Source organism: Rhea americana, unplaced genomic scaffold, assembly GCF_003343005.1.
Source record: "Rhea americana isolate MKP2758 unplaced genomic scaffold, rheAme1 scaffold_194, whole genome shotgun sequence".
Classification (NCBI taxonomy): domain Eukaryota; kingdom Metazoa; phylum Chordata; class Aves; order Rheiformes; family Rheidae; genus Rhea; species Rhea americana.
In genome coordinates, this window is record NW_028186083.1 from 1,601,184 (window position 1) to 1,627,592 (window position 26,409).

General features: G+C 40.4%; 1 protein-coding gene across 7 annotated transcripts in view; it reads left to right on the forward strand.

The window, feature by feature from the left end:
• The window catches only part of BCAS3 (BCAS3 microtubule associated cell migration factor), a 372,504-nt gene that overhangs the window by 274,454 nt on the left and 71,641 nt on the right, over positions 1-26,409 (forward strand). Inside the window, exon 24 of one of the 7 annotated variants that reach the window (XM_085302938.1) lies at positions 24,454-24,514. The exons of the other annotated variants lie outside the window; for them this stretch is intronic. Coding sequence (XP_085159064.1) covers positions 24,454-24,497 — 44 coding nt within the window. The 3' untranslated portion in view covers positions 24,498-24,514. Of the gene's footprint in view, positions 1-24,453; positions 24,515-26,409 lie in introns of those variants that run through there. 7 annotated transcript variants of the gene reach the window in all.

Genomic DNA, 26,409 nt, shown 5'->3' on the forward strand with positions numbered 1-26,409 from the left:
GGCCAAGGGAACGGGCTACTTTCTAAAATAGAAGCGAATTAAAAAATAAAAAAAAAAGGAAAGCAAGCATGGGAATCGAACATTTGTTTAGTCCGCTTGCCGCATTTAGCAGCATCCAGTCTGCGGAGCGGCGCGGGCCTCTGCGCCGGGAGCGCGCGCTGGTCCCGAGGCTGCGGGAAGGGAAGTCGCAGCCTCCTCCCAGGCAGCTTCGCCCTGGGCTTCTCATGTCCGCTGCCCGAGTTACGTAACGGCTCGGCAGAGAACTAGGAAACCTCCAGAAGATGTGTATTAACTACAAAGGGAAGCGTAGCGCAGGGGCTAGCGTCAAGCAGCAGGGGAGGGCGGCCCGGGCGCAGCGGGGCGAGAGGAGGTGCGGCGGCTCGGGGAGGCACCTTCTAGCTCCCTGCTTGTCGCGCGTTTGGAAACTCCAGAGCRGAGCGGCCCGCTTCCCCGGGACACGCGCGGCAGTGCCGGCGGCGGGTGGCGAGAGCTGGCCTCGCTCCCTGGTTCGGGGGCTGGCGCGGTGGTGCACCGTGGCGCGGCTTCCCCGGGCCTCGTCTCCCGTTTCCGGAGCTGGGAGCAGGCAGTCGAGGCCTGTGCAAGGCGCAAGGACGCGTGCCGGGCTACCGTAACTCATAGCAGTTTAGAAACTCACTGCACGTTCTCGAGCGAAGCCTCAAATAACGTGCTCTTGGACAGATTTTGTCTCCTTCTCCCTGARATCAGCGGTCTCGACTTCCTGAAGGGCTTTGGTCAAGCAGTTTGTACAATTCAGTTATTTTTACTGAGCAGATCAACATTGTGTGAAGGTGTGAAGTCCCAGTAAGKACTTAAGTGCTTAAGTACTTAAATTACCCGTATGCTTTTGCTGAATCATTTTGACACTTTGGTACCAATTTAGTTTGTTTCATAGCACCTTACCTGCCAGGATTTTTTTCACTTTTGCTTGGTRTATTTTTCATTGCTATTTTATATCAGGAAAAGGTCAAAATGAATGCATCCCTGAAGTACTACACTGTGTAGCTCTTGAGTATTGTTGTCCCCCTTTTCTCCTCTTTGTGTTACAACTGGCTGTGCGTGGAGGCTCACCAGCCGTTACGCAGAATGCTATGCCAGAGAAGCTTTTATTTTTCTGAAACACTATAGCAGTGTGTGTTGTGTTAAGTGCAAAAGGAAAATTATTGCTCTCCAGTTGCTCCTTTAAGACAGGCTTGTCCTTTGGCCGTGGTTTATTTGACTGTATAAATGTTGATCATTTGTACAGACAGTAATCATGGATATAGAGCTGCTCTCTCACCCATATAAAGGGATCCCCTGGTTAGAAAAATCTGCTTTCCACAGCCACAGAGTTCACTTCAAAAATATTTTTACAGGGAGATGAGGGGGCTAAAGTGAATGGTTACGTTTAACACTTAGTACACTAATAACTCTTGCCTTTCTTGGAAAGAGCTTTGCATATTACTAACATGTTGTACATTAGCAACTCATATATTTGATGGGAAAAAACTAATAAATTGTCATTACTCAGAAGTGAGTAATTATACACAAAATTAAATGTGTGCGTGTGTGTATGTGAGAGAGGAACTTTAACTTGTTATTGGTTTCAGACAGTGACTCATTAAGCCATCCTAATGCCTGGGATATGCAGCAGAAGACTCTCTAAATGTTAACACTTACATTCTCATCTCCATACACGAGGATTTGAACACATAATTCCCTGAGATGAGACTATACCTCTTGATTTTTATTTCTAAATCTACACTAAACTGACAGATGTTAGGGAATAGCTTTTCGCTATTTTTCATTTAGATTCTGATTAAAAGATAAGTTTTTTTCTTAAACCACCAAAACTAATTATTCATGAGCGCAAAAATCATCATCCCTGACTAATAGACATCTCAATTTAAGGTCAGCAGCAGATAACATTAGGTCTGTAACAACTGCTGTATCGTTCAAAATGCTTCTGAGTCTCAGAGTGGTGTTTCCGTTTTTCATTATCCCAAGGAAGACAGGAAGGGAGAAAGTTCGGAGAAGAGGTCCTGGCCCATGTAGCGGCCACGCACACGTAGTGACTGCAGCCTCAGTGACTTGTAGCAAGCGAAAGACTGCTCTTGGTTTTAGAATTGGGCTTTGCGAGACCTTGTCAGACTGGTTTTAGAATGAAGGTGCTTAGTGGGTTGACGACAATGTATGTATTTGTTCGGACTACACAGTGAACGTCCAGGAAAGGAGAAACGGCCTTTATAGGTGTAGTGATTTGTGTTACCGCCCTTTCCCTCGTAGCCATGGGTTCTCAGACTGCAGCAGTCAGATAGTTGTCTTTGGGGCATGGTTTTGCTCAAAGCTGCAGGTATTTCTTTGATTCTAAATTGTTAGACAACAGCTATGGCTCAAACAAGCCATAGATGTGGCTAATGGCTCGTGTGTGTGTGTATGTATTTTTTTAAGCTGTTTGGGTTTCACAGTGACTGAACTCCTTCAGCTGTCCATGCGCTTGAAGACCTGTTAAAGGAATAACAGTTTTCCAGTCCTGTCCTCTGCTGTGTTTGCTTATTTGCTACTACACCTTTACTGGTGTCAGGAAAGAAGTTTTCCACTGGCAGGCTGAAAATATGCTTGATTTCTCTGCTGTTTGTATTCCTGTTCTGCTTCAGGGTGTTGAAAAACACCTGAAATTCTGCCTGTTTTGACAGTTAATAACAATGGAGAACTGTACTATCTCTATACTGTGCGTTATCTAAAATACATGATTTGAAGAAAAACTGCACAGATGTGATTGTGTTAGCTAAGATATCATAATCCAATTACTTTCTTTTTAATTTCTCTTTCCAGAGCTTTTTAAGAGATACTGCTTCCTGGTCCTTTGACAGAAGCCTTTTAGTCTGTCTTAGAAAATCACAGATTGCAACCTTCCATGTTGGTATTTCTTGAGTTATTTAGTTAACTTGAGAAGGCAGAAAAAAATCCGTTATTACATTACTACAAGTTGCCAACTCCTTGCTAATATTTTAAAGGTGTGGGTGCATGTGTTGCTCTTGTGTAATACCAGTTCTCTGGGATTTTGTAAATAGAACCCTATGAACCCTGAATATTCAAACTTTAGTGTAAAGGCAGAACTAAAATTACTCATTTAAGGTCATCTGTTTTTACTGACACTCCAAAGGTCTAGGAGAAGGAGTGAGCAAGCATCATATTTCTCAAATACAAAATTTTACAGTGGGAACGTGTTATAAAACATTCTGCCAGTGTTGTTTCCCTTGGGATTTAGAGTGAGAGACATGAAGGCTGACAACTCTCTTCCTGTTGTAGGTCAGAGCTTCAAGGAACTCTGTAATCTTCCCACCAGCTTTGCTCTCTCCTGGAACTCACGGTTAAAATTAGATGCTGGCTGAACTTTAGCAGTTCCATTTGAAAGCTTTCAGAGACAAAGTAAAACAACTGCAGAAGAGACAGCTTTCTCACAGTACCATTTTGAGAAGTCACTTTGTACAGAGTAACATGGTTTTGCTAACTGATGGGTCTCTTGCATAGATGTTATCATAAATCATGATCAGCAAGAGAGCCCGCTGGGCATCATGGAAATAATCTCTGTGCGCGCTTTGTCTTGCAATGAGGTATCTTCCTTTAGCATATTACATTACCATTTGATTTGATTTTTCTCTTACTATTTCACCTCTTGCCCCAAAGTCTGTCAGTGACAGCAGTACGCAGGCAGTTTGCTGCTCTAACAGAATGCAAAAGATCAAACAAACATAGGGAAAAGAAAGGGTGACAAGGCCTTACAGTATGTGATGTGAATTATTACGTGCTGAATCAAGAGTTAGGCTGGACTTCCAGCAACATGGGAAAACCTAGACATACAGTAAAGAAAGGTGAGGTGTTCTGCTTAGTCTCTGCTGCAGGATGCTGTACCCTTCCCGCTTATAACTCAGCCTGGCTTGATTACCCTTTTTATTCAGGACTCAAAACAGCTTGTAAATTTTTTTATCATTCCTTCCCAGATTGCGGAGTGTACTGTAGCCTTTTCTTTTTTTGTCCACATCTGTTTTCCAAACTCATTACTTTCATGTTATTAGGTTCATTTAAAAAGTTGTGTTTATTTCCATCCCACTAGTTCATTTTCTATCTTTCTAAATAATACAGTGACTGCATCAAATGATGATGTATTTTAGAAAAATTTCTGTGTTACAATTCACCATCTRTATTACTTGTTGCTAGCCCCAGCTTTGTGTGCAGGCTGATACCACCTTGAATTCTGAGGACTGCTCAGAGATACTGTGCTGGGAATCTACAGTAGGAATAAATCAAATACTATCTGTAATTTAGGTTGCTTAATAACCTAATAACATAAATACTTRCTGTAATTTAGAAGGAAGCTCTCCTAAGAAGAGCCTGTGTGTTACTACTTGTTTGCACAGTGCCTAGCGCAACATTGGCCTAATCCTGATTGAGGCTGACAGCTTTTCCTCAATATGAATATTAACCTGAGCTYATGGCCCATCTAGCAGCCAGCAAAGGACTCTGTTATTCCTGAAACGTATGCGACTTCTGCTTGCAAAACTAATCGCCCTGAGTATCGGGCTGCTGTCCTGTGTGTGCTGCRTGCCTAGTTTCTCATTCCACCCCCAGATTCGGGGTATTTGTGGGCTAGCTTCTTTTTATTCTGTACTTGCAGATTGCCTAACTGCTTGAACTGGGGCCGTCAGCTGGTTCTGCTGTGGGAATAGGAAATAGTGATCACAGATCCCTTAGTAGAATTCTCAGGGATATAATCCGGTTTGGAATTTCAGATAAGAAATACAAAAACACACCATATGCTATGTTTCATTAATTTTTCCTTTTATTCATCACAATTATAGGCACTGTTTAGATATGAGAAAATGATTTATATGCAATTAATCGTGCTCAGAAATATCTCAGAAATGCAACTCACTTTTGCTGCAAAATCTGTGGAAGAGCTGCCTGTTGCCCTCCTGCCTGGAGGGGAGAGGCAAAATAGGGCAGAAAATGGAACRTGGGGCCACATTTTTTCTGTCAGCCTTGGTGCTGCCTTGCTGTGTAGGAAAACCATGTAGGTCCCTGTTGTCCAAATCCCTTTTAAAATAAGGAACAGTACCTTTCAGCAAAGGTGATTTTCCATTCCATGGCTGTTTTTGTGCTATTTGTATATAAAAATAYAGCTCCCAAAGGCATTCTGAAGGTATTCACAGTAAAAGTCATTACTTTACTCTTCGTTACCGTATGCTACGTAGAGGTTGATTAGACTAGCGTGAAGTGGGATAAAATTGTATCTTATCAAAACTTGTATAGTTTTCTACATAACTTCCTCAGGTGCATTTCTTCATTCAAGATGAAGTTACTAGATGTTTTGGCTTATAAACATTTGCTATCTATTACTATACAGTAACTTATATTTTAAATCCAGGAGAAACCTTTGGCAAATGTAAGCAATTGCTGACTATTAATGCCAAAGCTGTAAAAATGTGAGTAGGAAGTTACTGCATAGGCTCTGAGTATTCCTGTTGTTTACATTCCTAATTGGATTCACATATTAACCACAATTAAAATACTAGCTAGATTTCAGGCACATGTTTCTTCCATCAAAATATGTTTTTTTCTCTATGCTTTACTCCAGATTATTCTTAGCTGGAAAATGTTTTAAAAATTGGGACAGTGGGAAAGAAGTGAATTTTGCATTATCTTAAGTAATATATTTGTTTGAATAGTGGCGGGGAGGTTCTTCTGTGCTGTGACCTTGTTGGATACTAATGTGTTAGTGCTGTTTAGGCTTCTATAAATCTGTAAGTACACTTCCAACTCTAGTTGGGGGGTGAATTTCCTTCTTCATCAARTTTTTGCCTTTCTTCTCTCTCTCTCTGGCACTCCCAGACAGAGATGGCATTCTTGGTTGCAGTTGGAATAATAATAATAATAGCTCTCTGAGTCACATCCACTGTTCCAATCCTGGCCTTCCCATATTGCCAGTAATCCCTTATTTCTCACCCTACCCCCCTTTGGCCTGAGCTCCCTCATCCCCCCATTTTCTTATGTAGCCCTGTGGGCTACAGAGGGATTAATTGTACCAATAAACACAACTTTATTTTATAGTTTTATAGCATGATTAGCTATCAAATACTCCGAACTAAAATAACATTTGCTAGTCTGTTTCAAGAAAAAGTTTTGTTAGGCACAGTGGGCTTTTAATCCCTTGAGGAGTTCAACTAACTAAATATAATATTAGTTAACATATTTTACTGATGTTAAGAAAATACTTCTGTGCTGCAAAAGCTATCCTTAGTCATAGTACTCATTTTGCGATAATAGCTGTTTTCCTTTGTATGTAGTTTGTAAACTAGTGAAAGGATTTGGTTGATTAATTATGTTCCTCGTATTTTTTTAATGGTGATGGATGTCTCTTATAGGAAGTTCCAGTTAGCGTTACACAGACAGAGCTTGGTTGTATCATTGTGCTATTAATTTAGACATTATTAAAGGAAATAGTTGTTTAGATAAGCTTTTCAGAGCTAACATCTAGAAATGGAATTTTGTCCCTCTTGTGCCTTTTTTCCACTGATACAATTCCACTGCCTTGGTGGATGTCTAGATTTATTTCTGATACAATATCCTCGCCCCATGCCAGCGAAGGACCTTTTTAAAAACCTAGGACTTATATAGCGTGTGCAGTTGAGGCAGTCTGTCGCTTTTGACAATGCTGAGCTGAGATTACAGAACCTGTTGTTTCTGAGGAACATATTCTGAACGCTGGGACATTGATTCTGATTGCCGAGTTGGATTAGGATGACCTTCTAAGTGGTGGCAACATTGCCACGTAAGACATGTAAGGTGAAATAAAGTGTGGTGGTAGGGAGCAATACTGCATTCGTAGGACAGAGATATACTAGGTGGTCTGCCAGGGCTTTTGAGCTTTCAAGTTCAGTTAGAGTTTATGTATAGAATCATTATCAGTGAGGCTGAACCAAAAAGCAAGTAAAACATTAACAAGAAATATTCCTATGGGATTCCTAATAAGCAGGGACCTTCCCTGCCCTCGTACGAAGCATCTGTTGCCTGCTCGGAGCGGGTAGGTATAGCCTGTGGCCACTTGTCTCYGATCTCGAAGGCTGGCCGCTGGTGAATTCAGCTGCAGGAGCTTTGCATGTTAAGGACTCGCAGTGTATAACTCTCCGAAATCTTCTAAGTGACCAGATTGTTATAAAAAACATGACTCAGTGGCGCCTTTCCTTCTTTCCTCATAGTGTTGACCATCCTTTATGCTATGTTAGAAACTTGTGTGTTTTGATCTAGTATAATCCAAATGTATTTAGTCTGTATTTTATTCCACTTTGTAAACACGTTTTTTCCATAGCTGCAAATGTCTCCACAATTATTTGTTTCAATTTGTAAATTGAACAAAAGGCTTTAATAAACAATGTCCTCAGGCAGCCTCTCCTCTTCATCTAGCAAGGAAAGACGAGTTCCAAGCCGGGCAGCCTATAAACTCGTACGGATTCAAAGGGGAAACTTCCACCATCTTGTTCAGCCTGATCATTTAGAAGTTCAAAGCACTTCTTGCCATGAGTAAACTATGCCGTCAAATTTGTAAATAAAGTGTGGAGTTACAAATTGGTATTTCAGAGCTTGCTGCTGGTGGCACCGGTCTCATCCAAGCCATGGCACGGTTTGTGACAGTAGGAGCTTGCTGAGAGAGCAGATGAGTTTATTGCTTGATTCAATATTCAGAAGATACACTCTGTAGCTAACCAAAATGTTTCATTTTTATACTTTGGATTTCTGCTTGTAATTACTAAGCTGTAATTAGACAAGTATAAGCTCTATTGAGCAGCTTCTGGCTATGGCTACTATAAACACACGAGCTGCAAGCTCACACTGGGACTGGACTGCCAGACAGCAGTGTCCAGGAGAGTTATGACTGCAAAGCTTTGTTGAAAATTAAAAACTTGTTTTTAGGATCTCCAAAGTCCACAGCTGTTGTGCCGCATTTTAGCAGTGTCCGAGACGATCTTACAGCTTCCCTAGATCTTAAGGAATTTGATCTGAAAAATTACTGAATCRAAGGATACTGAATGTTGTTTAAATCACTTTCATATAAGTCACCACATTCCTTATAGGTCCTTGCTCATGTGTATCAGTTACACATACGTACACCCATTCATAGGAAGGAATTAAATCTACCAAACATTGGAATAGTTACAAAAGAAAGCAAGTCTTTTGCTGATTCAATTCTTCTTGTATCCAGGAGGGATGTTCCCGRGGAATTTGAGCTATCATATGGCTATACAGCTGAAGAGTGGTATAAGATCTTATTCATATTTTATGCAACTTGCCTCCCTAAAGGCTGGATACTCACTAAAAGATAGGCATTATCTTGCTGGTTTTACAGCCTTTTTTCGTTCATTTTTAGTTTTTTACAGACTGTAACTAGTCAAACATATGACATAATATATGGATAATCTTTCTACATAAGCTATTGCTATTAATTGAAAGAGAAATACATATTTTCAGGTAACCTTCTAAAAAGGAGATGTCATCAGACTTTGAAGTCATTAGGATTAATGTCATCCAAGGGTGCAGGAGGGGAGAGCAAATAAATTTTAAATGGGTTTTGAGTCATTYTGGTATACTAGTCCATGGTTGAGACTTATAAAGGAAGACTTCTCTTTATCAAAGACATGCAAGTAGGTCCAAATCTAAATGAGTCTGGTATTAGACCTCATGGTGGTCCACCTCACTGGTGGTCCACAGCAGAGGAATGTGTTTATTTCAGGACTATGAAAACTTCAGAACTTTCAGAACTCTAAAAACATGTTCATCAGTGAAGAAGTAAGTAGAAGTCCTGGGCCCTGGAGAGGCAGTGTTTTTGATGYGAAGACTTTTATGTTTAGGAATATCAAGCATTATCCATATTCTGTATGTCCCATTCATTAAATACCAATATTAGTCTGCACCAAATTAAGGCCCAGAGTGAAGCCAGGGAGGTGGCAACTCACACAACATCTGTGGTCTGGGGAGAACAGAAGGTAATCTGATATTGCCAGGGCTTCACTGTCGGTGTTGATTTTGATTTAATATTTAGGTTTTGTTTTTGTCTTGCACCACTAAGCTACACCTAGCTATCACTCATGGTTATGGACAAGAAACTGAGAGAGGCAGAAGATTCTGTAGTAGAGTTGTTTGAACCTTTCTCTGTCTTTCCTGAAACAACTTCTCCTTTCAGTGTATTTTGAGGTATTTCCTAACCGGCACTAGGAATGTGCTGTTGGTCATCATTGCTGCTGGTAAATCATAGATCAGGTAAGGAAGCCTAGCTGTAATGGGAAGAGTCCCTCACTGCTGTTAAACTTGGTACATAAAACATCCATCTGCTTGACAGCAGCAGTTAACTGTGTCCCTTCCAAATTGCTCCTTGAGATTTTAAAGTTGATTTTCAGAAGACAGTCATGGGGAGTTTTGCTGACAGAGCACCAGCTGGTTTTCAGAATCTTTACCTTTTACTGAAAAGAAGTTTTAAGTCTCTCTGATATCTGTTGGAGACACACTTAGCTGTGGACTGCTTATATATGCCCATCTAATCTTTGGCTTTTCTATGAATAGAAGGGATTTTTGTTTGTTTTCCTGCATTTTAGGATTTTTTTTCTTTATTTTTAGCAGCCTTTGGAGGGAAGGGGGAAAGGTAGTGTATAGAATCCCTGTATGCAGTTACATGGTGGGTGATACTGTCTTTGTTATAAGGTTGTTTTGCTCATTTTGTGCAAACTTTGGCGTGTGAAATTTTTGTTTTGATTTTGGTCATTTTCTTCTACCACTGACTTYATTGTTAGTGCTAATAAAATCATGGGAAATGTTTTGATGGATAGGAGATTGCATTGACTTGAGGTTAAAGCTTTGATATTATATTGGCTGCTGCATATAATCTCTGGTAAACCAAAGATAAAAAGCATAGCTTGTTTTAGAAAGTCATGGGCTTTTTAGAATGACACTTGGCAGATTTTGATACTCACATTGTCAAGTATTTGTCCACATATAAGTAGTTTTGTGCATATGTTTACACTCATTCTGCCTTCAGGCTTGTTTTACTAAGTTGGATAAAGTGTTTATTATGTGGGTTGCAAAATATGTTCCTAATAGTGTACTAAASCATGGTGCCACAATGGCGAGGAGTTGTTCAAATCTCTTGTTGTGCAACAAAGAGTATGGCAGGTAACCACAAGCCAGAGTGCTGGCTATCTTTTAGGGAGCCTGGATGATTGCGGTGGGGCAGTACTTTGCTTTCCGCTCTCTGGTCTCCCTCCCYGGTTAACTGTTTGCTTGGTTTGGCTGGGGGCTGCTGCAGCAAGATCCTCCCTTAGAGAGAGGTTAGGCTCTTATATCCAGAGCCTCCCTTCTTCGATAACCGGTGGCAAATTGCAGCAAGCCGACAGTGATTGGAACTGGAATCATTACAGTGTCAAGGTAGCTCATCATGACTCATTCTTTTAGCAGATAACGTTGGGGTCGGGAGGGGAAGGCGTCTCTCCGGCACACCGGCGGCTCCTTGTTTACGCTAGGCCCACGCGTTCCTAGGGCAACTCGAAGCTCTTCTTGTTCAGAGCCTGTTTACAGCAGAGATGCTTCTTAAACGTCAGAGGGGTGTATTTTGGGAGTTCTGTATCCATCTCATGGGAGATGTGGCATTTTTCTTGTTTCAGGACATCTGCGGGAAGCCTTCTCTGAACATCCAGAGCCCTCTGGATGTTCGTGAGCTTCTTCACTTAGAGGTAACTCTAACTATAGATCACTTAGCAACTTCTACCTAATGAAGGCTAAGAAATTTCKTCTAAAATGCATCTTTAGTGTGCAGGGGACAATCCTTCCCGAGCCAGAGTGCCTCCTGGAGATTCTGTTTGAAATAAGTAACACTGAAATTTTTTTTTTCTCTAATGCAAAAATATGTAGGAAGGTTGGGCTTGTACTAAATTACTTTACATATRAAAAGATGCTATTACAACAAAAAAGGAGATTTGTGTTTACTATAAAAAGAAATGTGATTGCATTATAGCCTAAATAAGTTATTTGCATGTTGTATTTGCTTTGGAGTAGTGTTCATGTGTGCCAGGAGCTGTGCAAACAAAACAAGATTGTTGCTGCTTTGGGAGCCTTGAGACAAGTTGTGGCTTCCTGAATAATATCACTTCACCCTCCAGAATAAAAGCACATTTCTTGTAGATGCCCATCCTTTCACTACTCAAAAGTAAAAAATACTTTCTTTGAGCACAGAATTAAAAGCCGTGTCACGGGGTGTTCATGTGGTTAAAGCCTAGTGGACTGCTTAGTCCCTAAGAGGTGTCTTAGGGAATCCTTTTTTTTCCCATAGTTTTTAAAATTCATTACCTTCACAGTTATATTAAATGCAAGCATTCACCTGACAGCAGGTACAACTGAAATAGTTGTTGTGTAAATAACGTAGAGCTAGTTGACCTGGATGAGGTGCAAATCGGGATCACACTTCTGCTGAGGTAGAGTGATTTATATTCTCTGATTATTGCAGGTAATTGAGGGGTCCCTGATAAGACTTGTTTACTGCCAGGTCAGTTTGTCCGGGGCCTGCTGAGCATCAGATCCTGGAGATTTAAGGATCGATTGCCTATTCTGCATGCTAATTCACAGAAATGGTTCAATGGAGAAGAAAAACAAAGTGCCTTCTCTTTTCTACTTCAGATTTGCAAACCTGAAATTTCTACTTCAGATTCTTCTCCGGAGAGACCTCCAGGAAGCAGAATTCTTGGAGAATTATTTCTTTTAAAAGAGAATTATTTCTTTTAAAAAGGCATGTTTTTAAAAACAGTTTTTAAATACTGACACGTTTTATGGGCTTGAGGGGTGGAATCAGATGATCAGCCCCTCTCTCAGTGCTGAGCTGCTTCTTACTGCTGTGCCTGTACTTAGTGACTCCGTCAATTAAAGAGAATTCAGACACTTTAAAAAATGGCCATGGCCCTGCTCATCGTTTTTAGAGATGGGAAGTGAAACTGAAACGTTCAGCAAGGTGGTCTGTAGAGGAGGTTGCCCGGATTTCGGAGTAGTCCCTCCATACGAAGGACTGGTTTTCCCCAGCTTCCAGCTGCCTGGAAACCCGACTGGCACGGAGCTCTGTGGAAAAGGCAACACATTCTCCAGCTTCTGTTACCTTTTTGGTGCAATTCCCACAGGCCAGAATGGAAGCGGTTTGTCTCTGCTCTCGACCCCTGATTGCGCTCGTCTTTCCAGCCTGCCAAGTTTCCACTCCTTTTGTAGGCACATGCCCATGCATGGCGATGGGAGGGAAAGGGCAGCACCCGCCGGCCAGCAGCAGCACCCTTCCGTCCCCAGGGGTTTCACGCCGTGCGTGGGYGTTCGGGGAAGGAGCAGGTCCAGGGCGGCCGTGCGTGGGCGTTCGGGGAAGGAGCAGGTCCAGGGCGGCCGCCGGGTGTGCACGCGCGCCCGTGGTGTGAGGGCACTGCCCGGCTGCTCTGCTGCGAGCTAGTCTCCTCGCTGCTGCGGACCGTAGCATTTTTCTCCCCTGTCTTCTCCAAGGGTGTGCGGCTGCCTCTTTGTGGGCTGGGGCAAAATGGAGACTGAYTCCCAAAAAATTACACGTTCATGTAAGTTGTCTTTAGATACCATTGCACAGGGTAAATGATACTTCCAGACTGTTCCTTGTGTGACTCTGGGTCTGAACAGATGTTTTTGACCCCTTTTCATAAGKGGGTTGTTTGCTAAGAGAATGGCTCGTACACAGTAGGATGTCACTCTGCTAGTTTTCCTAAATAGGCAGAAAAGCAGCGTAGTGGGATTTGTTTGTTTTCTCTCTCAGGAGTTCTGAGTGTTTGTACTCACGCTTGTGACATCCCCCCTTGAGTATGCTTTGGAATAGCCAGGATGCAACATGCGGCATCGTGAAACAGCCGACAGAAAACCTTTGTGATTGTAAAGTAACATCCTATGTTTATCATTTTTTTAAATCCAAGCTAATCTGTGTTTTAAAGCATTCTGAATTGTATCTATTCACCAGATTAAATAAAAGGTAATTAAGGTGAAAATAAAGGATTGCACTTTGCAATTCTTTGAGTGCAAATGATTGTTTCTCAGAGGTGGAATCACTAATGTTTTGCAACTTTCCCCCTATAATAACCTTCTAAAACCTCCTGTGCTCTGTCATAGGAGTTAATAACAGTTTTGCGCAAGCCTACGCTCATGGGTCCACCTCTCATTGATGTTTTAGAATGAGACAAGAACTCTGAGCAGAGTGGAGGCTTCTGATACAGCAGTAACTTTAGTCCCCAAGTTTGTCCCTGAGACAACTACACAGGGTGATTTCAGTCTCACTGGCAAGAGAGGGATAAGGAATGAGCTCAGTCACTCAAAGGAAAACTCAACAGACTTGAAAATAATGCATTTGATTGCCAATATTTTGCATAGATTGCAATATGCTTAGTTAATGAATGTTAGATTAGTATGTCAATATTTCCATTCTCCAGCCTTTTAGGGAATATGGTCTACAGTATTTAGCATGAGTATGAAAAAACAAAGTCCAACACATATTTGTGCAGGGTTCAGTTTTTAAGGACAACTTGTGTTGGCCTGGAAGTTCTCAGTCCAAGTAGTGGCAGCTAAAAGATACCACAGCTGCCTTTCCAGGTCTGGAAGAGTTATAGGGCAGTTCTTCCTACATATGTTTCATGGCTTCTGCATATGTTCTCACAACCCACTTATGAAAACAGGTCAAAACCTATTGGAATTAYGATGATTTTAACCTGATTTTCTTGTTCCCATTTGGGGTCCTGCTGTGCTTGGATCATTAGGATTCTGGAGAGAGGAAAAGACAGTCTATAAATGTCCCATCTTGGGTATATGTGATGGAAGGCTTAATGAAACCCACAGCATCTCAACACATCCCAGTTTGGTCTATGTGTTCATATATTTTCCATTGGAAATAGTCCAGTTAGGACTATATCCATGTCTCTGTGAGGACTGAATGTAGTGTGTATCTAGAATCCTCATAGAATCAATAAGGTTGGAAGGGATCTCTGGAGATCATCTAGTCCAACCTCCCCGCTCAGCAGGGTCACCTAGAGCATGTTAGCCCGRGTTACATCCAGGTGGGCCTTGAATATCTCCAAAGAAGGAGCCTCCACAAMCTCTCTGGGCAACCTGTTCCAGTGCTCCGTTGCTCTCACAGTGAAGAAATTCCCCCTCACGGTCAGGGGGAACTTCCTGTGGTTCAGTTTGTGCCTGTTGCCTCTTGTCCTGTCACACGGGGCAACTGAAAAGAGTTTGTCCCCGTCCCCTTGACACCCTCCCTTCAGGTACTCGTACACGTTGATAAGATCCCCCCTCAGTCTTCTCTTCCCCAGGCTGAAGAGGCCCAGCTCTCGCAGCCGGTCCTCGTAGGGCAGGTGCTGCAGCCCCCTGATCATCCTCGTAGCCCTACGCTGGAATGCTGACAGTATAGCGTTTCTTGGAGGCTGCAACGCTTAGTGGGTTTCCTATCCCTGCCTTTCCCAACTTGTATATATTTGTATCATCAGATTTCCTGAAAGTGCTGACCACAGACCAAATTTTCGTTGTAATCGGTATTGTAAAAATGCAGAACAAGAGAGCAATTACTCCTCTGAAGAACCAAAAGCCTAAATAAAGATGAGGACCAACACGTGTATCAACTCTGAAGGAGGCAGCTTGCTTGGCTTTAGGCACCTGATTGTCTTCTCCATTGGGCCCAGCAGGGCCACTCCTGCAGGGAGAGGTGGCTGGGTGCCTAAGTACTACTTTACCAAGGCCTTAAGTTTTATTCTTTTCACATCTAATGCTCTTGACCCAGTTGAATTCTTGGTAATTAATATGCGAATCTCCCTGGATCAGGTTCATATTAGAACTGTCTTTAAATTTTTAGATTAGTCATGGAGGCTCACATGGTTTTAAGTGCAGAAGTAACTGGTCATTTCCCTAAAAAATGATGAATTTGAAATCCATTAAAACAAGATCTTTCTGTCTTATGACAAGAGCTTAATAGCTTCTTGCAGTTGTGTTTGGAAACATATTCTTTGAACTTTTGTGTAACATTCAGCCAGGATAAGGCAAACATTCTTCTCCAGTTGGTAATAGGCTGTCTAGTATCTGTAATTCGGTTATTTAGCTTTAAAATTAACTGTATATATTTGTAAGTTTTTAATTAAGATGTGTTTCTACTCTGAGCTTTTCAGAGCTTACTTAGATGAGCATCAAACACCACATAGTTTTGGTCTTTACTTTATGCCTATTAGCTTCTCCTTCTCTGCTTATAAATTTCTGATGACAGACATAAACATTTACCTCCGTAGGCATTACTTAACTCTGAGATCACTTTGTTCTATAAATACAAATAAATAAAGAGCACTTTAATGGGCGCGTTGTAAGCCAGCAGTGAAGTGGTTAAAGGTTTTTGCCTGCAGACTGGCCAGCAGGAGTTGGCGGTGTGGAGCAAGGGGGACGCCAGCCTGTCTCTAAACTTTTTGGCCCTCCCTGAGTGCAGAGATGAAGGAAGAGCCCTCTATAAATCACTGGAGATTAGAGACCCTGTTCTTGCCGACTCTGCAGGGTTGCACTGCTTAATGTCAAAGCCTCACGTATTACTTTAACAGCACTCCTTTTCTTTATTAAATCCACTTTGAAATAAAAAAATGATGATCTTTCCAGTGAGGGGGAGAAGGCCTAAAAGGATTTAGAAAGTATCTGTTATGTTACATTACTGAGACTAATAACTGCACAGGGAGTAGGTAACATTTTTGCACCATCTCAGAGAGTAAAATGAATAGACTCCACAGAGTTTTCTTCCTTCAAAATATTTATTGCTGTTGATTTTTGACTAACTTTTGTGAGCTTTTTAGTAAAGGTGGACTGAGCGTGAGCGCTCACTGGGATTTCCTTTCAGGTTTGCAGAATTAAATTTGCATCTTCATTTTTGCACGTTTTTCAGCATCTGGTTTTAGATTAATTTTTTTTTAACTTTGGATTTGTTCAAGCTGAATCTTCTTCTGTCTTTATCTCCATCTGATTATGATGAAGACATATTTTAAACAGCTGTATCTGTGTCAAATGTCAGTGTTTGCTCTTAGCCTCACTGTCTTGAGGACATAAGGAGGTTTTTAGGCGCTGAATATTTATCTGTTCTTATGGCCTGGTTTTCCTCTGGTTTGTRAAAGTCACATGAAGCATGATATTATATTTTAAATGCATAAAGTTAATGTGAATGTTTACATCTAAAATGCTCTAGTTTATTATACATGAATTAATGTTCCACATGTAATTTGTTATCTTATTTAATACATTGCATACCAGCTAACAAATATTTGAATGCAGAGGAATTGCACATACGTATTTTTTCTGCACATAAATGTTTCAGATCCTCCAGGTCATTTAGTATCCATTAGGACACTAAAGCTTCTTACTGTTTTCTCATTAATAGTCAAGTCTGTTACCACGACAAAAACAATTTCTGAGAGACGGGATTCTTTTAGAAACATCCCTGATGAAAGTCCTGGAAATCCTAACAACAAATGCTGTCAAGTTAGATTTTAACCAAGCATTTCTTTTTAACTGTGCAACATTATGCCCCAGGAATGCAGTTTTTCTTTTAGTCTCATGACTTTAAATACAACATTGGCATGAAACCCATTAAGAATAACAGATATATAAGCTTTTGTTGATGGATTCTGTTCAAATGCAGTAGAATGGAAGGTGAAAATATTTTTAGTCTTTAAACACAATAAACTGTGATTAGTTTAATTCTATACATTTGAAGTCACTTACTTCTTCACAAGCATACTCAGAGTGTTTTTCTACCCGTTCACAGTTCATTTATGGTACAGTTTTGAAGTTTGGAAATAGTTCACACCTATAAAATGTGGTTTTGCATTTGCCAGGGAAAATGAATATTGTTTTGCAATGTATCTTATCCAAAAGTTGACAAGTAACAGCTTTTTTGCTAGCTTAGTCTGACAAACAGCTTGAAGGTATCACCTTTGTAGGCGGCTGCCGCAATGAATTGCAGATATTCATTTATAGCTGTTTGTACTCTGTGTGCGCTTTCATGTGTTCAGGAATATTGCCCAGTTTGAAAGTATGAGCTCTTAAAATAACTAGAAATGGAGGTGGGGTTAAGATATTGTATAAACACAGCAAATTTCTGGGACTGGATATAGGAATATTTAAGAATACAGCCTCAGCAATTAACATTTCACAAGTGGAGTTTTTAGCTGAAAAAAGAAAAGAGCAGAAGGTTATCATAAGACCATAACCAGTGGTCCTGAAGCCGACTTTCAGACCAGCAGTTAGTGTTTTATTAGGAGAGAACAACTCTATAAAAGGAACAGGAGATTCAATCATAATATAGTGGGGTGACATGAAGGCAGCTGACAGCATGGCTTCAAAACCCATTTAAGATCCAAGAAAAGTTGCCACAAGTAATGTGCTGCAGCTGGCGAGCTCGTTTTGGAAGGAGCAGAAGCTGCCCTCGCCCTGCGGCTTTGCGTCGGGGAGCAGCCCTGTCCCGGTCCTGCGAGCTTAGCTTCGCCCTCCCTGCCACACACAGGCAGAGCCGGCAGAGACCGCTCAGCCGTCGGGGTTTCTTCCTCCCTTTTCTGAACGCGGTTTGGAGAGAAGTGGGAACCAACAGCCAGCTCGGTGGTTCAGATTGGAAAGAAAGTGAATAAAATGTTAGCTCTGAAGTGCGGTAGCGTGTGCTTCTGGTGGTTGCTGGTGTAAGCAAATGGTTCCAAGAAAGGCCATTTTGAAAAGGGAAAGTGCTCTCATTAGGAATCGTTTAGCAATACMTAAAGAAGTGAAATGCAATTTAAAAATCCTATTTTCTTCCCCTCAATTCTTCCTGAAATCTGGCGGTTTAACAATTCACCATTCTTTGCTTGCAAGTGAAACACGAGTCAGCCTTGCTGAACAGGCTAATGACCGTGCTTCGGGATTTGCTGAACGTGCCTGTCTGTTCTCTCTCCTTCTTTGATAGCCACAACTGTGAACAAAGTCCTGAGAGGTGCAGGGCGTTTATAAATCTAAGGGAAAGAAGGGAATATTTAAAAATTGTCAACTTTGGTCTGCCAAAGCTAACTTGGTTTGCATCTGTTTACGCCCAAATATGGCAAATTTGAATCATTTAGAAATAGGGTACTATCCTGTGCATGGTTTAAGAACGTGGGTTTTTTTAAACCTGGCTGCTGCATAAGTACTTCCTTAGTTGAGACAGACTGTTAAACTTGCATTCTTCGAACAAATCTGGGAGAAACCTTATACCAGCTCTCATGTAAGGAAAGCATGTGGCAGTCTGTATACATGTCCTTAACTTGAAAGTGATTGACAGGCGACTRGATGAACTTTCCAAGACTAACAGAATGATGTCCCTATTTAGAGAGAAGATTAGCCAAATTTGTACTCATTTATGATCAGAACCAAAGTTAATCTGTGTTTTGGCTGAAAATAGCATGTCATATATGGAAGCCTGTATGGAAGAAAAGGTCCTCTTCTTCCTAGTAGAAGATGATAATCATTTATGAATATACTAAATTTTATGTTAGTTGTTCTTATAAAAGTTGCTATCATTTACAAATAYATTGCACAGAAGAGAGTTCAAAGAGCAGAAGCATGATTTAGAGAAATATCACTGGTTTGATATCTCTTCCCTSAGAAAAGAATGAGTAAATCACAGGAATTTGATCTTTTCTTCATGTCCCCTTCTAAATGGACAATAGAAATATCATGTAAAGGACAATTCAGAATTAACCTGTAGGCCGTCATTGCTTCCCAACAGGGGGAAGAAGTACACAGTACTGTAGAAATCCCTCAAGCAAGCAAATCTTTCATTTTTAATTCATCTGTACTAGAAGCAGAATCAAAATAGTTACAGTAAGTGTTTGGAATTCCTTTTGTTATTAAAAAATTCCATGCCGATTGTATTTTGTGAAAGAAGCAGAAGTATAGGTAAAATTAGGAAATCCAGGCCGCCACTCTCAGCTTCAGTGTTGCATTGAATTGACTTTAAAATGGGCAGCTGGGGACACTGACRTGGACACGTGAAAAATAAGCCCCGCTGCATGAGAGGGTATCGTCCTTCTTTAAAGCCTCCTTCGATCTGTGCCCCCTTGTGAACGCTCTGGCAGTAAATAAGCTGTTGCGTGGTTTCGTGCTTTCGAACGCAGACTGAGCTGTGCTTACGCTCCTGTCCTCGCGCTCTGCATGCTTTGTTGCTAACCAAGGGGTTGTCAGTCTTGGCACCAGAGACTGCCCCATATGCCTCACGTTTACATGGATTTATGTAAGCAAAAAGATGAGTCAGTGAAAAAAACCTGTTCTTATGTGTTCCTTTTCTTCCCGCTGCTTGATTTCTTGAGTGTTTTTGCCTCCTTTTGAAATTCCGTAGTCTCTCTTTAGTGCTGCATCCCATGCAAAAAGGGATTGAATGGGGTGAGTGATTTAGGAAGCTCTCTCTTTTGCTTGCATGAAGGTCGTTTTTTGTTGTTTTGTTTGCAGACCCCCATCCCACTCCACCCAGATTAATGACTGAGAAGGTAACATAAAACGTAAAACGTAACTTCCTAGTTTGGCTCCTAGGGAATATAAGGCCGCAAGAAGGTTGGAATCATTAGCAAAGCAAGTATCTGTCATCCTGAAAACAAGACAGCTTAAAGATTATGTACTGATTTCACACTTAGTATAGCATAGCATTACTAGTGCAGAAACTGTTGGAGAATAAGCTGAACACTCATTTGCAGATAAACCTTCAGGGGGGTAATGTCCTAAAAAGCCACTGAAATTGGATATCTGGAAAATGAACTCATTTTTAAGTGGGTCACAACATCTGTGATTATCTTGTTGGGATTACTAACATGATCATGCTGTGGTATCATTTACGGCTTCCTGTGGACCTTGCCATTCTGCGCCGAGGTTTGCAGGGAGTGCATGTAAATAGTCTGTGGCTTGAAGAGTACTGGTGGGTCTGGCCAGCACATACACAGCTTGCCTTAGTGGGTGGGTGGAAAAAATATGTCAGGATGGTCTAGAAATGCTGGATACATCATCCCTTGTTTAAAAATACTGACTTTGATTTTGAAATAGGCATGACTTCTGACCTGTTGTTTCCCACCTATTAAAATAATATCACTCTGCAGCTTCCTAAAACAATCCGATACTTGTCTGTGCTTTTGTCCTCCCTGTTTCTAGGAGATGGTTTGTGTGGTCCTGAGGCTCGAAAACTGGTTAGAAAATSCCAGGGAATTTATTTTAGAAAGCACCTGGAACTTTGAGTCAAGCTGAGTTGTGGACATGGATCTTCCTTTTCTTGTCATCACCAAAAGTCCTACTGAAGCAGGGTCCTTTGGATTGGGGTAGGGAATAAAGTATTATTTCTATGAACAGTACAGATAGTAGGCCAGTGGCAAAGTTTAAAAGAAACTGAAAATTGAAATCTCCCCACGTAATCGTATTCATGCTTCTTTGAAAGACTTACTGTTGTTCTCATTGGTCGACTTCGTGAGGATGACATACATTTCAGACTTTTGTATCATTATAACCTAGTGCAGGTTCACATCTTCAAACAGGAGACAATTACCTTTATTCACTGCCTCGCATTCAGCAAGATGAGTCCTGCACACATWATTGGCAAGGCTCCTGAGCCTTTATGGATAAGCACTGTGATGACACACAGGTGGGATGCTCTGTAGCTAGATACAGCCTGTTTCCTGACGTTGCATCCTGTTGGTTTGTTAGTCAAAGGAGATGCTATTTAGTGTCATTTGTATCCTTCTTTCACCCTATWGTCAGAGTCATATTTCATTCTCCCTCACAAAACCCCTTCTTGGGTATGTTTGTGGGGCRAACAACACAGGATTTTAATGTCTTAGCAGTTCTTCCTACGTTGCCTTCTGAAAATGGTGCCKCACTGTAGTCCTCTAGACACTTCAGGCTATACATGTGGTGTTTTAATCCTTGAAAGATGTGGGAATCCTCAAAACTATGTGCTGGGATTTGGGGTGGAATCTCAATTTCCTTCCTCTCAGATAGAGCACGATGAGAAAAGGACATACCGGTTGCCTGAACCATCTGTTAAAAACCATCCTGGATAATTGTAGCCCAGAGCAACCACTGCACTCCTCCCAGCCAGAAGGTGAGACAGGACAGGGAGGAGAGTAGTCTTGACTCGAGAAGCCTGGGAAATCAGCATTCCTCACTCCTTCATGCTAGTAGCAGTTTTATGGCAAAAAATACTCTTTGCTGAGGGAACCTGGGGAGCAGTCTGCGCTCCCATAATAGTTGTCTYGAAAAGATTTAGACATGTAATTGATTGAAACTTAAAAATGTATAACGCATTCAGAAAAAGCCATCTTCTGTTAGAATAGTTCTGTAGTAAGAAAAAAGAAGAAACAAAACCCAACCTTGGAGATTATACATTCCTTTTATATATAACACTTCACTTGGAAGTCGGTCTCTTGTCTTTGGCCAAGCGTAGCCCTCTCAGTTGTTGTCGAGGTAGCAGACAAATCATTATAATTTGGAAAAATTAGTCCCAATTTAAATTGGTTGCTTTAATAAAGCAGTAGCAACAGAGGTCGTAGGCCCCTTGGTTGTTTCATGTCCCGCAGTGAGCCGTCCAAACAGTGTTGCTCAAGAGGAGCCAATCCCAGACAATAGCATGCCCCCAAGTGAGTGTTTACCTAACATTGTTTTTTCTTCCCATGCTACATTGTTTCTGTTCAGACCCTCCCAAAAGATAAAATAGGAAATGTTAAAATACGTAGAAGAAATAGAGGGCAAAACAGCATGAAGAAAGATTGATTCTGGTTCAAACTTAGGAAAAAAATGCAATGTATTCTCAAAACTGGAAAATGTTCAGGTTTCCAGTAATGTATATCAGGTTAGCTTAGAATTGCTTAATTATTTTTAAAGCCTAAAACATAATACAGGAACATGCAGAAAACTGGAATATATCATGAGATATGTTAAGTAGTGATTTGAAGAGTTTTAATATGTACTTTATAAAGGTCATCCATATACACGGTGGCCTTGCACAGTAACTCAGAAAGAAAGAGGTTTTGTCATGAAGCATGACAAAGCAATTATTGATCTAACGTAAAGGGAATGTGCTAAAAAAGCACAAGGGACAAATGGAAGAAGGATAGAACGTGACAAGGAGGTGGAAGGAGAGGCCAAGGACAGGTTACCAGAGAAGTGGGCTCCAATCCAAATACCCCAGATGCAAAATCCCTCCATTTTGGTAAACTTGGATTAGCATTTAAGAACAAACAGAAGAACACAGCTGGCCTTCTAGCTCTATCATTGATTAAACAATATCTGAAAGTCTTTGAAGTTTGGCGAAGTTTGGGGAGTTCAGTCTTGCAGTTTATCTRGAAAGTTTGAAGTACTCCTTCCTGGTTTTCTGTTTTAGCACCTCTGTAAATGGTCTTTCTAATGAGCTAAATATATACAAAGGTGCAGGGAAAAACTCAGGATTTACAAAAGCCCTGTAGTAATCATACACAAGGCAGTTTTTAGGTGCTCTATCCTGAGAAACCAAGACATTGCCCTTTCCATGCAGTTTGCCCTCTAGCATCACTTTAGTCTTCCTGCTCCTAATGTTCATGTTCGTGAGAGAGATTTTCCTAACCAGAAAATTACCTTCCCAAGCCTGATTTGCACAGCATTTTTTAATAGTTAGGAGGGAGGAGAACTTAAGTCCTGAATTTCATCCATTATTGGTAGGTGCAGTTGCAGAATTCACTGCTGTGGATTCTCTTTTCATCTGGATTTCTCAAGTGTTTTGTTTCCCTCAAATTCTGGGGAGCTGAAGATACGAAGCTCCTTCCTTTCAGTTACCTTAACATACTAACGGTTGTTCTTTTCTTCCTGATAAATTCTCACTAAATCATTCGATTTGAAGTTTGATTTATAGTCTGTCGGAATGGACTTTCTTTTTGCCAGGGTTGCAAATTTTTAGCCCCATCCTGAGAGGTGTTTTGAAAGCCCTTAGCAATTCCTCTCATTGATATCAGTGATTAAAATTTTCCCTTAATTCACCATTATTACTCCCTGTGGATTAATCTACATATAATGGGTTGTGTGACTGTCACAATCTAATATATTTCTCTGTACAGCATCTGCCATGAGGCAACCAGATACAGGAGCATCCTAATGCTCTATTTGAAAGTTTTGGCATCAGTATGGTGGAGGAATTGAAAGCACAAATCTCTGATGAGCTGTGTGCGTAGGAAAAAAGAGTTTTCATTGGCACTGGAAGCAAGACTGTGAAATCATATACAATAGTTACTTAGTCTGTGTTAACCTCAAAGCAGCTAGTTCTCTCTAGGTAGCAAACCATTGGTGATATAAATTACAGTTTTACTAACTGRCTTCAGAGTGAAATCAAAAAGACTTTTACTGGGAGTTTTGCTGGAGTAAAATCTCTGGACCTTCAATGACAAGCGTGAATTTTGCTTGCTGTGTTACACTTTAGACAGTCAAATCMCGAGTGTATTAAAATCTGTGGCAAAACTGTCACCAGCTTCAGTGGACACAGGTCTCTYTCTTCGGATTAAAAGATAGAGGACCATTTGCTCTGGGATCTTAAGTAAATTGTAAAGAAACACTTAAGACTTCAAAAAGATACATTTTTGTTTGTTGTCTTGTCTGTTGTTAGCAGGCAATGGATATTTCTTCTTCAGATCGTTTATGATGCCAACTTCCAAAATGCCAACTTCATCTAACAACTAAATTGTGTTCTTGTTTTGGAACTCTTAGTTATAACAAAATAAAGGAGATCAACAAGTTCCTGGCTTAAAGATTAGGATGTTATTTTTCAGAGCAATTGAAACAGCTTTTTGAATGTGGATATCTGTAACACCATGAAGGAGATCCTAGAGCGTATCTAGAGCATTAGCTAGATGCCTTTATTCAACATTTATAGGAAAGGCTATGAAAGTTATCTGTCTTCCATTGATAAACATCAACTTGCCTTTACATATATTAGTGCATATCAAATGAGTTATAAAAAGTTTATTGACAAGRTTTCTAGTTCGAAATTAGATGTTTGAAATACGAACAACTGCCTTTTTTGGATGACTGATTGCCTTACTGAGGGGTGGCTTTCTGGGGCAGAGAAGCCTCATCCTACAAGCGAAACACTGATTCTCTTAGGCTGAGTGTTGGGCAGAGCACAAAGCCCAGCTTGCTGATGATCTGCAACAAGATGCTTCTCTCCTGTTGCCTCAGTTTCCCTCTATATTAAATGAGGTTGCAGTGGTGCGACTATCTTTCTGAAGTGCTTTGGGATCTATGAATAAAAGCTGCCATACAGCACCTGGAAATTATCATCGTATAAGTTATATTTAATGGTTGACTGTTCATACAGTTCAGAAACTACAACAGTATCTCTGTATTTTGCAGCGGCCACTGAAATCTTTATGGCTAATCTGAACAGGATGTTATAAACCAACTTGATACCCCAGATGACTCTGTGCAGATGCTGAATAGAGACATCTTCCTTATCAGTTAAAAAAAAAGAAGAAAAGAAAAGAAAAGAAAAGAAAAGAAAAGAAAAGAAAAGAAAAGAAAAGAAAAGAAAAGAAAAGAAAAGAAAAGAAAAGAAAAGAAAAGAANAGAAAAGAAAAGAAAAGAAAAGAAAAGAAAAGAAAAGAAAAGAAAAGAAAAGAAAAGAAAAGAAAAGAAAAGAAAAGAAAAGAAAAGAAAAGAAAGATATGCAGCCTAACAAAATTGTTTAAAAGAGCTGGCAAACTAACAGTTATAGAAACCATCTGAAACAGTTTTAACATGGAAGAAGTTGTGATTTTTTTAAAGAAGTAATAGCTCACTTGCAGATAAGTTTATTTTAAATTAAATAATAAATTATAATAAATTATTTTAAATTAAGCAATTAAATTATTTTAAATTTAGTCTGGATTTGCTTCAGGTAGATTTATATCGTGAACTTTACACCCCCAAGTTCATGAAAATAGTTTTAGACTAGTTAGCATAACAGAGTTTATTAAAATCCTTCCATTACTTTGACCACTGGTCTTAATATTTCTGCCCTCTCCTTTCCCCAGACAAGATTTTAGGAAATTCTGATCTAACATGCTTATTCCCTCCTTCACTTTTCTAGAGAGSGGTCGAGTCCCCCAGAATTCGAGCTCGTTCGTGCCATTCTCGGATGCTGCACCTTCCCAGCTTGCTGTCATGCACTATTTCACTTTCACTCTTCCTTCCCTTGCATCCCCTTCCTTGCCCTTCCTTACACACTCTCAAGTAGCTGTTCCATTAGGTTTGCAAAAGGTCTCTCACTGCTTTTCCAGCAGCACATTGTTCCTTCCCTCTGATCCATCTCAAAACTTATGTCTTCTAGGAAATGCTTCCTCCTTTGCTCTCACTAGTAATCTCTGCCACATCCTCCTGTACCGTTGGTTCTGGGTCCTGTTTTCTGTCCTAAGTTCTGCAAGGCAGGGAATGTGTCTGTTCAGATTGTTCTGTACCATATATATATTTTAAATATCATTCTATGAAATGTTACTCATATTAGAGCCTTGAAAAAGAGAATATTAAGCATTTACAAATTTTTACCAATACACCTCCTGTACTTTGTAACATCCTCATTTGAAAGATAGAAGATGTGGAACAAGAGGCAGAGCGACTTGCCTAGCATCAACTTGTCAAGCTAGTGTAGATCACAGATAAAAGCTTAGTTTCTGAATATCAGTAAGGTCCTGTATCTACTCTGCTATAAAATAATAAATATTGGAGAAAAGCCTGTGGGTTGGTTTGTAACCCACCCAATACTGTTTAGGAAATGAAATGAACTGGAACGTTTGATTCTGCAACTTTCAGCTATGGAGGCTTGTTTGATAGATGAGCTGAATCTTTATATTTGTTTTTAGAAGTGTGTTTTATCCAGCTGTAGGTGTGTGTCTGTGTATATATGGGTATTGTGTAGAGATGTTTATCTATTCATATATTTACAATGTGCCTATGTACACATGCCRTACATGAAAACACTAAAGTAACGTGACCAGATTTGTATTGCTTACTCACCACAAGTGAWAAGAACTCACTTGTGTGATACTGCAGCAAAAGTGATAATAAAAAGGATGAATTTTAGGCCCATAGTTATGGTTATACATAAACATRTACGCGTATTTGTGAGCGAGAGTGAGATGCGTGGGAGATAAAAGAGAACAAATGGACAACTTATAATTATGCGTATTTTAGTTCATCTGGTATCCAGATGATCATCCTCGATTCTGACGGTTTTGACAAATCAGTTTATTAGAACTGTAAATGTAACCCAGGACTGTGCAGTAGGCAGTGGAACACTGATTTTTTTTCATATTATATTCAGTCATTTCATTA